The 14,060-nt window shown below is 29.9% G+C and overlaps 1 protein-coding gene across 1 annotated transcript; it reads right to left on the bottom strand.

Moving 5' to 3' along the window:
• Window positions 1–7,574: 7,574 nt before the first annotated feature.
• LOC123209089 (receptor-like protein 7) lies at window positions 7,575–10,658 on the bottom strand. The gene is made up of 2 exons (XM_044626845.1): window positions 7,896–10,658; window positions 7,575–7,808 (listed from the first exon to the last, which is right to left on the bottom strand). The coding sequence occupies exons 1-2, from the start codon at window positions 10,650–10,652 to the stop codon at window positions 7,797–7,799; spliced, it is 2,769 nt and encodes a 922-aa protein (XP_044482780.1). The 5' UTR covers window positions 10,653–10,658; the 3' UTR covers window positions 7,575–7,796.
• Between the last annotated feature and the right edge of the window lie 3,402 nt (window positions 10,659–14,060).

Genomic DNA, 14,060 nt, shown 5'->3' with positions numbered 1-14,060 from the left:
ACAATAGCAGATGATTAATGTTGAGCTTGGGCTGACATTGTAACTTATATCTTAAATATTATCTACAAAACTCATTATAAAATTATATATTTTATTACTTATTGTAAAACTTGTATTTGCAAATATTTATAATTCAAAACCTGTTTTAAATAGTGTTAATTTTTTTTTTCTTTTTAAAAAAAGGCCTAATGACTGCTTCCCACATTAGGTACGTTGAGATGACAAATTTTTTCTTTCTAGTTTTGAAGAAACCAATTTTTCACCCATATATTATATTTGTTAAAAACATCTGTTAAATATTTTATAACAATATTGAAAAGATAAAAAAATGCTATAGCTAAATAACACAGTGCTTCTGAAAGTTTATTAAATAAGTTTTATATCCTAATTTATATTAATTTTAATTAAAACTAATAAATTTACTAGTGCAAATATATATATATACATACACACACATATATATATATGTGTGAGTGTTATAACATATAATCATGTATTTAGGGTAATTTTTTTTCATTTAAATGGTTATAATGAAAATTTTTTAGGGCATTTTAGAAATCATAAAATAAAATTTGGGGTGTTTTTAAAAATGTCCCTCAATAGTTTTAAAAATTACAATTGCACCCTATAAAAATGAATAGAATGCAACAAATTAAAGGCATAAGTATCATATTAAAACTATTAGGTTACAAATATATTTTTTAAAACATAGAGAGTGAATATGATAGTTATCTAAACAAGATAAGTTTAAAAAATGAAACTTATATCCCAACACTCTATATTATGATATTTATACAAAATAACATAGATACTTTGTTGAGTGTTAAAATTAACTGTTGTCTTTAACATACAAGTGATAAATTGATTTTTTTTAAACTTAAAAGAATAGAATTTTGTTATTTCATCAAACCTCTTGTGAGAAATAGTTATTTGGGAAAAACAAAGTCCCAAAACTTAAGATTTGATATAATATATAATACTATTGCTGTATTTTTTAAGCCACCTAATGGAAAATATAAAATATATATTTTTAATATTCACCCACTTGAACCTTGCAGCCTAAATAATTTTATGGTTCAATTATAAAGCATAATGCACAAATAAAATATACTAAAGGAATTGCATTAAACTGGTCAAGACATAATCATTTTTTGTGTAAAAAAATTACCAAGATCATGGTGGTTATATGTCATTAATTCAACATAGCCTTTCCCATATATCACATTACTCAAACGTGATCCTACCTGATCAGATTATGGCAAAAGAGCTACAACCTCACTAAAAATCCAAACATATATTTAAACAATACCACCTATTCAAAAAAATCATTTAGCATTGAGATAAGTTGATAGGTAGAGTAGACACTGATAACAACTTATTGAACTCATTGACCAAGCCTTTATCGCAACAAAAGCATAATAGACATATAATTTCATATAACATTAGACATATGACTAATTGTTAGGATGGGCACTCTAAAGTCAATACTCACCTATGTATAATAAGTTGTAATCATAATTTTTAATAAACAAAAATGACATGGGTCAAGTTTAGACGACTGTTCTATATGGGGTGCTAATGTCACATGTATGAGGGCCCGGGAGTTCATAGCACTATCACAATGATCAAATTCAACAATTTGGTAAGGATACCCTTGGGATAGCGAGTTCAAAGTTGGGAAGAATGGATAAGTTCATCTACGGGCTTGATTGAATTATTGCCTGAGATGTCATGATGGGAGTTTAGCCACCCCAAAGTTATAGCGAAGCCTTAAATAGAGCTTTGAGACCTGAGATGTTTATTAGAAGGATGTATAAGGGATCCACACTAAAGCCCTAGTCATCTAGTAGTGATATCAAATAAGGGCATGAGACCATTCCAATCAAGATGTAACAAGAAAGGTTAGAAAGGGGAATAAGAAACAGACATAGATTGAGACTTCTACTTGCTAGAGGTATGGCAAACCACATAGAGGAGAATGTTTAAACCACTTATGATCTACTATGATAACAGTATAGTTGTGTTTTTTATTAAGAACAACAAAACAACTAGTAGATCAAAGCACATAGTTGATGTTTGATATTCCCCTAACCAAAGGACTAAGACACATAACCTTTAGAGTCTGTGTTAAAAACAATAGGGTTTTAAGGGTCTTTTAATATAATGGGTTAGTGAAAGTTTGGTACATATTTTTCTACCTAAGGACTCTTATTTAAGTTAATGAATGTTTGATCACGAGCTTTGTTCTTTTATGTTTATTTTATATATGTGAGCACATATGATTTGTTATTATATGACACCATGTCCTAAGAATATTGATCGTCTTGAGAATGACAATCATATGTATATCTTTCATGTTTTGACATCACGAGATTGTTAGTTGAAATATACAAGCTTCATTGGAAGATTTGAGATTTTCTTGTTTTTCTAAAAACATAAAGTTAAAAAGAAATCTAACTCAGTCAATACTAAATAGGAATAACATATATTTGTGATCATTTGTTGGGAGTCACTTTTGTCACACTTAATTACTAATCTATATCAATGTGGTTGCTAGTAATGATAATCATGGATTGATTTTATGTCAATAAATTGATGAAATAATTGTTTTGGTTCGTTATTAGAGGTCATATTAAATTATTAATTGTATTGTTGTTGAGATGTTGTCTCTAGACTATTTTGTTTTTTTTTTTAAAATGGTCACATCACAACTTTTCTTATAAGCTACTTGAGAGTCATTTTATAAATCTTTTTTTAACATAAAATAAAATAATTAGATTTCCCCAAAAGTGGGAATGTTGAAAATTTTCTTATTTTGCACTAACATTAATTTATTTAATAAAAGCAAGTAATATTATAGTCCAATGAGGTGTTACTACGTTTAATGTGATCATTAAAGGAACCAGTTGGGTTTTACTAAGTCCTTGATGGGTGGAACCAGTAAACAAGATGATAATAGTAGTAAAAATTCCTACTAGGTCTTAGTTCCCTTTTTACGCAAGTGTGAAATAAGGATTTTTCAAAGGGGACCTTTGTATAGGGGTGTTTCGAGTCGAAAACTTAAGCTTGAATGTGTGTTTGACTCAAACGAGCCAAACTCGAGTTGGAGCTTCAAGTCGGTCGAGTTTGGCTCATTTGCCCAATTGATGACATTGTCATTTTCTAGCAATATTGTTCATTTCTTTAGTGACATTATTCATTGTGTTTGTAGTAATACTCACCTCATCAACAATCATTTAATGACATTGTGCACTAGTTTGAATAAGCTCAAGTTGAAAGTTGAGCTATGGGGTTCAAACCAAGCTTGAGTGAGCCCTTATTCAAGCTCAACTCAGTTTGGTTTAAATCCACCCTTATCTCTACAACTGTACCATTAGGTGCTCTAATTTTTGTTTTGTAGAATAGCAAACTATTGATTAAGACCGACACTGTAGTTTGCAAATCATGCAGGCAAAACAACTAGGCAAATTGCAAATTGTAGTAATCATTATTTAGGGATAAGCTTCGATGAGATATTATACAAAGAAATAGACTGGAGGACGAAATGGCTAATGCAACCTACAAACTCAGGGTTGCAGTATAAGCATGACCTTTATGCTAAACTATTCATTTTATTTTTTTTAATTTAGTGGTAGGCCTAAGCCTACCTTACAAGGGGTTGCTTTCGCCTAGTGAAGAATTATTAAAAGGGAAGATCAATCTAGCGATTCAATTTTTCACCTACAATTTCAAGTTTATGCTTAAAAATTCAAAACTTTCAGACGATGGTTGAAATATGTTTTTAAGAATGTAAACAAGGGATATAATTGGATTGATATGAAGATAATGAGGTATTAATTGATTATAATTAAAGGAGTCTTTATCCCTTTGAATAGATTCTTATAAGTTGTAAAATTGTTTTTCCAAGAGTTTAGACCTCATAAGAAAAATAATAATATTAGTTTTTATTTTTATATTTCGGCAATTGAAGAAAGGGGAGGTGTAGAGTTATTTCGATCGACAAAAGGGTTGGAGATTTGAGACAAAATAAAGATATTGGTATCTCATTAGGTGATTAAAGTAATAGTTAGAAATTGTTGAGATAAGTAAAAGTTTACATAATGTATAATGATTTTTGTTTTATATGAAAAATGTTTATACAATTATTTATGTTGTAAAATTCTTTTTATCAAGATTGATAAATTATATTATAATTTTATTTTATGAATAATCTTTTTATCTAAAATATTTTTGGATAGTGTTTTGATATTTTCTGTAGAAGAAAACTTATGCTATATAATATGATTCTTAAGACAAAAAGTATATGAATGAATTTCTTGAATAAAGATTTTCGAATATTTTTTAAAGATAAAAATTTGTTAGAAAAACAAGTTTTATAAGATTGTTTTTGCCGAATGTTTGTACTAAGATAATAAATTAACGGATTTATAAATAGATAAATATAACCGGATCATAAAACATTTAAGGACATATGTTGAATGATGAAAGGTCTGTAGACCAATTATGAATATGAATATAATGAAGGATTTGCGGGCCAATTATGAATATGAATGTGATGAAAGGTCTGCGAACCTGTTATAAATATAAATACGATAAAGAGTCTGCATGCCAATACAAATATGAATATGAATTATAAAAAGTCTACAGACTTATGATGAATATGAATAAAAATATGATTGAGTCACTAGAGATATAGGTGACATCGGCAAAGGTTAAGTACAAATTTTATGCTTTTTATTTATGAGTAATATTTATGAATTATTTTGAGATTATCTTATGACAAATGATAAATTTTGTTTGCCCTTATGATTGATGAATATAAAGTATTTATATTTGTTTTTTCCTATGATAATGAATATAAACTTGTTTATACTGTTTTTCTTATAATTTACTTTTTTCTTTATGACTAATTAATTTTAAAATAAAAAGTTTTTATGATACAACATTTATTTATTAAAAAGTTATGTATTATGTTTGTTTTTATTTATTGAGTTAACGGTTCACTCTTCGTCTCTTTTTTCGCAAAATAAGTTTTTTAGATTAGTTAAGAGGAGTGAAATAAAATGAAGTCAAAACGAGTTGAGAGATTGAAGAGCCTTGATGTCTAGATTTTATTGTGGATTATTATTTATAAGACATGGATTTTGTTTAATTACTTTTGGGTCTATTTTGGGAGGAATAAGAATATGTTATGATGTAGAATTACTTTTATTTAGAATAAAGTCATAAAATAAATTAGCTTTGCAATTTCAAATGAGTTTAGAATCTAGGGTGTATAATTATGCATAATTAATGGTTGTAATTTTTTTATAAGTAATTAAATAGAGAACTTTACAAATTTTACAGATACTCGAATCCAAAAATCATCTTTCATTTGTTATGCAAGATTTATTATGAATTTTAATAAAAGCAATCACCTTTGATCTAAAGGATTTATATCTATTCCCAATGTACAGTTTTTTACGTCTTTCTTTTGTTTGTTTCTCAAAGGCACAATAATGCATCATAATATCATTTGTTACAGAAGAGTTGGAAGGTAAACTTTAATGCCAGTATTATTCTATTAAAAACTAGCAAAAATGTCATTCAAGTAATTCGAATCAAAAATCACACTTCAGCAGTTTGTGATTTTTTATTAAACAAACAATTCTGGCTAACATAATCCAATTCCAGGCTTCTCACAACTCACCATTCAATCATGTAACGAATCCATATGTATTCCAACACATCATCACACAAGTTGTGTAAAAATTATGGTCATCGCATCATCTCAAGTTAGAGGCTAAACCCATCATACATTGAACTCTCTAGTTTTGGCTGAATATGTGAATATGTAGTTGGAAGTTCAAACTCCAACTAATCACACAAGAACTCTTCTAACAGATTGCAAATCCATGGAATATCATCTCAATAGAATTATTAGTGCTTATACTTCAACAAGTCATCACAACACACGAATATAACTTTATATCCATTAACTTTAAACACAATTAAATCAGTAACACCAACGTCCATCATACCATCACAATACTATACAACGAATTCTCCAATCACATATAATCACAATAACATCAATTCAGCCAAAGAAATTCCATAAAGTACAAAGGATATAATGCTTACCTTTCCTCTGTTGATGTGCTAATCTTCACGTGGCAAAATGGCTCCCAACGATGATCCTCTACTTCTCTCGGCTTCAATGGCATTCAGCTTTTTCTAAAGTTTCTGTTATTTTTCTAAAAACCCGAAGGAATTCCCCAACCAAACACATGTAAGTTCCTTTTATTTTCATTAAAAATCATGATACACAGGCGTATATGTTGTTATCTATTAATGGTACGTTTTGAAATCCCCACGAAACACATCCTTATCCAAAATTCAAACACATTGACCATGCACAGGTGTGTACCTACTTATACACGAGAATTCAAACACATTGACCATGCACGGGTGTATACCTACTTATACACGAGAATGGATCTTGGGCGTGCATGTCATCCATACTTAATTAAATAGAAAAAACACTATTTTGCCTTTGCCATCACATACACAGGCATGTGGCCTTCCTATATGGTCGTGCAAGCCCAATTTCACACACAATATAATCCAATATAATTAGTCGTACTCAAAGCCAAAAGACAATAATAACCTTAAATGAATTTGCAAGTATTACAAGTTATAGATTCAAGTCAAGCTCAAGTGAGTCTTTGTTCAAGCTTAGCTTGACCTGAATTCATCCTTATCTCTATAGCTCTACCATTAGGTGCTTTAATATTTGTTTAGTAGAATTGCAAACAATTGATAGAAACTGACACTATAGTTTGCAAATCACGTTGGCAAGACAATTGGGCAAATTGCAAATAGTAGGGATGAGCTTCAATGAGATATTACAAAAAGAAATAGATTGAAGGAGAAAATGACTGATGCAACCTTCAAGCTACAAGTTGCGGGATAAGGATGACCTTTATGCTATGCTATTAATTTTTTTTTAAATTTAGGGGTATGCATAGGCTTACCTTAAAAGTGAGTAGTTTTGCCACTGGCTTTACCATTTGAAAGTTGTCATATAGTGAATATTTCATATAAAAGATAATCAATTGAGGGATTCAATTTTTCACCCGCAATTTTAAGTTTGTGCTTAAAGATTCAAAACTTCTAAATTATTGCTCAAATATGTTGTTCAATAAACTTTGAATTAAATATTAGTTTCATTGTTCTAATAATTATGCATAATTAATAGTTTTGATTTGTTATGCACGATTTATTATAAATTTTTATAACAATAATCACCTTTGATTTAAAGGAGTTATAACATACATATTTTCCTTATACTATTTTTTACGTTTTTCTTTTGTTTGTTTCTCAAAGACACAATAATGCATCATAATATCGTTTGTTAGAAAAAACCTGGAAAGTAAAAACTAGCAAAAATGTCATTAAAGTAATTCGAATCAAACAATTTAAGAGTATATTCTTTGTATTTATTAAAGATGAAATCGTTTAATGATTAACGATTAATTGTTTTTGGAAAGGAATTGATTCATTTAAAGAAAGCAATGCAAACTTCAATCACATCATACACAGAATACATCTCTTCACCTCACAAGGTTCGTATACATCAATAAAATCCTAACCACGTATTGAAACAAGTACAAGGAAAATTTAAAATTTGTTCAAGTTGTTTGATGCACAACATACATTATTTGATGCTATATATATATTTTTTACTACAATAACAATGGATCCTGAAATTTGGCAATCCTTTATGACAATGATCTTCACACCTTACCTAGTCACCCTTAAACAAGTACCTGCATTGATAAGGTGCAAATGATTAACATATAATCGTATAATATTAATAATCAATAATGGAAAAGAAGATGTATAATTAAACTGACCATAGTTTTGTATTGATGCCTTCTAGTCTTCTTATATCTTTTGGTATCTCTGTTAATCATCCTTAGAAGCCATTGTGGTTTTCTTGTTGTGAACACTTGATATCTTATAAATAAGCCAAGGGGTAGTCCGCATCCATATCCTATCATGACAACCTTCCATTCACACCATCCTGAATTACTGAGCTTTTCACCATCGAATATTGATGATTTAGGTTGTGCTGCCTCATCAATATTACATTTGTTTGACAACATAAATCCACACAATCCTGGGTTTCCAATATATGAATCATTCTGGAAGGTGTCAAATTGGTTCCCTTGAGGGATAGGTCCCACAAGTTGATTTTGTGATAAGTTTAACGTTGAAAGAAAGGTCAAACTTACCAATTGTGTGGGAATCACTCCAACAAGCTTGTTTGAAGATAGATCTAAGGCTTCAAGTGCACTCAAGTCTCCCAATGACAATGGAATGTGACCAGTTAGGGTATTGTGAGAAAGATTAAGGAGACGAAGTGAATGAAGTTTTCCAATTGAGCTTGGAATTTCTCCATGAAAGTTATTGTTTGAAAAATCAATGTTAGTAGAAGTAGTAGGAATTTTCTCCAGTTGGATTTCAATACCTTTAACTACCATCTCCACGGAATCTCGATAAATTGTAGAACCCATATAATTCAATTTCTTTTTTTCTTCATCAAGATTTATCATAGCTTTTAGATTTTCAAAAAACCTTGCTGACAAATAGCCATCAAAATTGTTGTGTGAGAGATCTAACATTCTCAGCATTGGGAAACTACCATTAAATTCGAAAGAACCATAGAAGTTGTTGGAACGAAGAATAAGAACCTGTAACTTGGGAAGATCTCCCAACCAGTAGGGAAATCTATCATTTATGTTGTTGTTTCCAAGATCTAAAACTTCAAGCCTCATACAATTAACCAAACTTTGTGGGATTGGCCCTTCAAGTCTATTACCGTGGAAGTAAAGTGACCTCAAATAATTGCCCGGTGCAAATGCTTTAGGAATGTTGCCATGTAGTCTATTTTTTCGGACATCCAAGACTTGAAGACTGCTGGAGTTTACCATGCATTTGGGAATTGTACCATTCAAGTTATTATTTGAAATATCTACAACTTTTAATATACTCATATTGCAAAACTGAGGAATCTCTCTTGTCAAATTGTTGTGTGACAATGAAAGAAACATCAAGTAATTAAGTGGTACAACTGGAAAAGGTGCTTGAATGAAGTTGGAATGAAGGTCTAGATATTTCAGATTTTTCCATGGAAGGTGATCTATAGTTGTAAGAAAGTTGTGGGAAAGATTTAAGTGGTACAAACTTTCCTTTCCAATGTTCCACATCCACTTAGGAATTCGACCATGGATTTTATTTTTTGAAAGGTCTAGCCAATACAATTGGTCTGATTTCCTTAAAATATCGGGAAATTCACTCAAGTTACAAGCAGATAATCTCAAAAAGGTGAGTTGAGGAAATGAGGAGTTTCCTTTGAATGGGTTGCTCAAAGATAGGTTGACATGAGAAACATCAAGCATTTTAAGTTTCTCAAGCTTTGAAAACAAGTAAAGATCGATGGCACTTGAATTGTCTAAAGAAAGAAAGAGAGTAGTTAAATTAACAAGTTCAAATATTGAACTTGGAACTGGTCCGTACAATCGATTGCTATCTAAATAGAGACTTTCCAATGATTTACTATGAAAATCATTTATAGTACCTGTTAGTTGGTTAAAACCCAAGTCTACAAATCGTAACGAAGGTAGAGTGAATAACCAGGATGGCAGAGACCCATTGAAAGAGTTATAATATAAAGAAATATGAACTAAATTTGAGAGGTTTCCAAGTGAAATAGGTACTAACCCATTAAGACTACAGTTTGAGGCAACAAAATGTGTCAAGTACTTGAGATTTCCAAGAGAACTTGGTAATTCTCCAGAAAAAGCCGTGGAAGACACATCCAAAAACTCGAGGGGACTACTCCAGTTAGCCTTTGGGAAAACAATTGTCAAATTGTGATTATATGATAAATGGAGGGTTTTTAAACTTGGTAGGTGGAAGATGCTACTTGGAAAGTTTCCTTGCAAATCACAATAATAGAGACTCAAAAAAGATAAAGAAGAAGATAAATTCATGAAGGAACTTGGTACAACAGTAGACATGTTAACAAAATCAAGATGAAGTTCTGCTAATTCGGTCAAATTTTGAACTAACCCCTTTAAAGTATTTGTTTCAATTGAAAGTTCATCCAAGTTATTTTGAGAAAAATCAAGAACTATCAATTTAGACAAGTGGGCGATTTCAAAAGGAATTTGACCAGAAAAGTTTGAGTGTGAGAGATTAAGATGTGTCAAACTAGACAAACGATGAAAATAAGAAGAAATATGAGAAAGATTGAAATCATTAAAAGCCAAGTTTAGCCTTTGCAAATGATTAAGAAGGAAAAGACTAGTGTTTGAAGGAAAACTTCCAAGAAGCCAAGCACAACTAAGGTCGAGATCAATCACATGGCCTGTTAAATAATCACATGTGACACCATCCCATAAGCAGCAATCCTTATCCTTTTTCCAAGACATCATTTTTGGATAAGAGGGTTGAAGATAATCACAATCAGAGGAAGAAGTATTGATGAAGGAAAAGTGTTGTTTAAATTGGAGCAATGCATAACTCTGGCCATGAGAGCAGAGTGTTGCAGAACTTTGAGAACACAAAAATAACAACTGAATGCATAGAATTTGATAAGCCCACATTAGACAACCCATTTTTCTTGAATGATGAAACCATAAGAACATACAGGGCTTTATATAGAAAAAAAACATGAAAAGTCAATATTGTCATAGTTATGTTGTTATGATGTCATGAATTCTTTCTTGTTATTTTAATTACTAATAAGTAATAGTTATTGAAGAGCTTCTTGCCGCGTTAATTAAGTTACTTTGTTTTAAAAATTCAGTGTAGAGGCAATATTTATTTTAGCTCAAATTATATTACACATTCTTAGTTTTAGATATTTTTGTTGACTGGCAATTATTCAAAGTCCAAGTATTATTTTCCAAGTGGAGCATGCTAATGTGATTAACATGTGGAATATTCACACACTGAGAAACACGTTAGAAGACTTCTGCCATTACACAGTGGGTAAAACAATAGTATCTTCACTATTGATTTGATGTTATCATCATGCATGACGTCAGATATGGGTATGCTTTTACACGTTAAAGGGAAAATACCAATTACACTCTTATTATTTAGGAAATTGCTTTTGTGCCATGTTTTACTGTATTTTCCAGTTCGCATAATTTCTACCAAAGAAACATTCATTCAAGGAAGCCTATCACTACAACAAATTTCAAAAAGACCTCCAAACTTTTTTGAATTTCTAAAATATCCTTGAAAATTTTCTTTAACACCCCAAATATTTTTAAAAAGTTTATTTACCCCTCAGACTTTTGAAAACTCAAAATAAAAAAATAAGAAGAAGAGAAAAATAAAAAAAATACCGAAGAAAAGTGAAATTTTGGGTTTTTTTTGAAACTTAAAAGAGTAAGAATTTGTCATTTCAACAAACTTTTGATGGAACTAGTCTTTTGGCCTTATTAAAATTTATGTTATTCAATCAATGCATTTAATTGTATGACATTGTTTATTAACAACTAATTACACATCTAAAAATCTATATATCTACTATATAGTATGTAATATACAGTATTTATTATTTTTGTTTTTAAAATTTTTAAATATGATAAATTTTCATTTGAGATAAGGATAAGAGATGTGACATAAGAGAAGAGATTTTAATTTTTAAGATGAATTATCTCATATCTCCCAAAATGAGATATATTTTGAATATTTGAATATTAAAAATAATGTATTTTAAACTCAGTTTTTTTTTTTTAAACTAGAAATCTTACCTAAATTGAATTGCCTATTTGGGGTTAAACTAACCACACCAAACAATTTTTTATTCTATTTTGAGAGTCAAAGTTTAAAATTTTCACTCAACCAAGAACTCATATACTCTAAAAAGAAAAATTAAGCAATGGTGATTATAGAGTAGTTTTTAAATCCATTTCACGTTGAATATTTTTTTGTGTAAACAATTAATATATGTAGTTTGATTTTGCCAATTTTTATAATTTTACGAGTTGTATAAATTTGATTAAATCTTCTATAAGTTTAAGCTATCAAATTTGGAAATAGTTGGCAGAGTTTATGATATGTGAAAAAAAAAAAATGATTTTAAAGACATTTTAAAATCCATTTGAAGCTGAATATTGTTTTAGTAGACCATTAATAGGTGCAGTTTGATTCTGTCCAATTTCATAATTTCATAAGTTACATAGATTTGATCAAAATTTCTATAATCTCAAATCTGGAAATAGTTAGTAGTATTCATGGTCTGTAGGCGAAATTGATTTTAGAGAAGTTTTTCAAATCCGTTTTAAGTTGAATATTTTTAGTAAACCATTAATATATCTAGTTCGACTCAGCCAAACTTCATGATATGTTAATTTGTATACAAATTTATAAAATTCATGGTCTTTAGGATCTAAAATCCCAATTGGCAAATATAGGTGCATTTGATTTCTCATTAATACTAAGATATATTCCTAAAGCATATATGATCAAGGAAATATCCTGCAAATTATATGCAGAAAGCTCAAGTTATTGAGACTAGAATATTGTAAGTTTAAAAAATTGCAGAGGAGCAAAAGTATATGGAATACACAAAGATAACATCAATACAACTTTTGAATATCACAAATTCTCTTATTAAAAAAAATACTAAAGATAAGTATAAAATTGAAAAAGACATATTATGAATCATTAAAACAATCAAGGCAATAAATTAATGATCCAAATACTTTTTTTTAATGATTTTGATGAAATAATTGAACCTTTAATCCTTTGTTTATTCACTTTTTCTTGGCCACTAATATAATTTCGTGAAACAATAATCTATTAGTGGGAGAATAAAAGAATTTTTTTTTAAATTGACTTAGAGTCAACTTTGTTGGTTAGAGACTTAACAAAAATTAAATGTCTTTAAAAGATTTCAGGAAAGTTCAATGTTTTCCTCTGTTAGTGGGACCTTATAGAAATTAGAAGTCTTAAAATTTTGTTCCTCCTTTGCTATTTTTCCAAATTGGAGGCAACAGTACTTTGACTTTGCGCATTTGATTTCTCATTAATACCAAGATATATTTCTCTAGCCAGAATAGTCAGTGGAATGTGTAAACATGAAAGCATATATGATCGAGGAAATACCCCGCAAAATATCCCACCATTGTGTCAGCACAGACATCAAGTCCAAGCACCTGGGAAGTCACCAAGACAGTAAACATTTTAACTTAAAGCATTTGAAATATAAAAACCAACCAAAAAAATATATGGTTACAGCTTCAACAAAAAAAAATACCTTTAACACATGAACTGTTTTAAGGGTTTTTTTTCTCATTTGGCTGAAATTGCCTGTTATAACAACCTTTGTCACGAACTTTTCATACAAGTAACAATGACATACAGAACAAAACATCAGATTTAAACTAGAAAACTATGCTGAAGATACCTTCATGTATCTATATCTGGATCCGGTACAATTCCTCCCTTCTCTCCTTTACTGACCTCCATCATCATATCTGCACCGGTAGGGAAAAAGAAAATAGCACCGTACCTATCAACTACTTGTAGGAATTGATAAGGTAACTATAACTAATACATCATTGAATTAAATTTAAGGAAGCCTACTTCCTTGGTTTCCAAAACCAAGACATCGGGCAGAAAAATCTAGTGTTTCCCTCACAGTCATTTCCGCTATATGCATATCTTCTTGGCTTATATAAGCTAACGTTTTTTGGGCAACAAAATTGTCCAAACAGTAACCATTGTAAGAAACTTCTCCTGTTGCCTTCGAAGAAAACAGAACCAAAACTGAGTACATTAGGACATCAAACTTAGATGGCACACAATAGAGAAGAAAAATAGCTGAAGATATTATTTATTTGCTTTCATCTTGTGTCAAGCTAAAAGCCTAAAAGTAATTGAACATATGGCTACAAATAGACTTGATCCTTTTTGAAAATGTAACAAGGTAATCTAAAAAATTGGGCTAGATTCTCTCTCTGATGAGGTAGAGTTACCTTTGATTTTGTGCAGCA

The sequence above is a fragment of the Mangifera indica genome, chromosome 2 (assembly GCF_011075055.1).
Source record: "Mangifera indica cultivar Alphonso chromosome 2, CATAS_Mindica_2.1, whole genome shotgun sequence".
NCBI classification, from domain to species: domain Eukaryota; kingdom Viridiplantae; phylum Streptophyta; class Magnoliopsida; order Sapindales; family Anacardiaceae; genus Mangifera; species Mangifera indica.
This window is presented reverse-complemented; position numbering and strand designations above follow the sequence as displayed.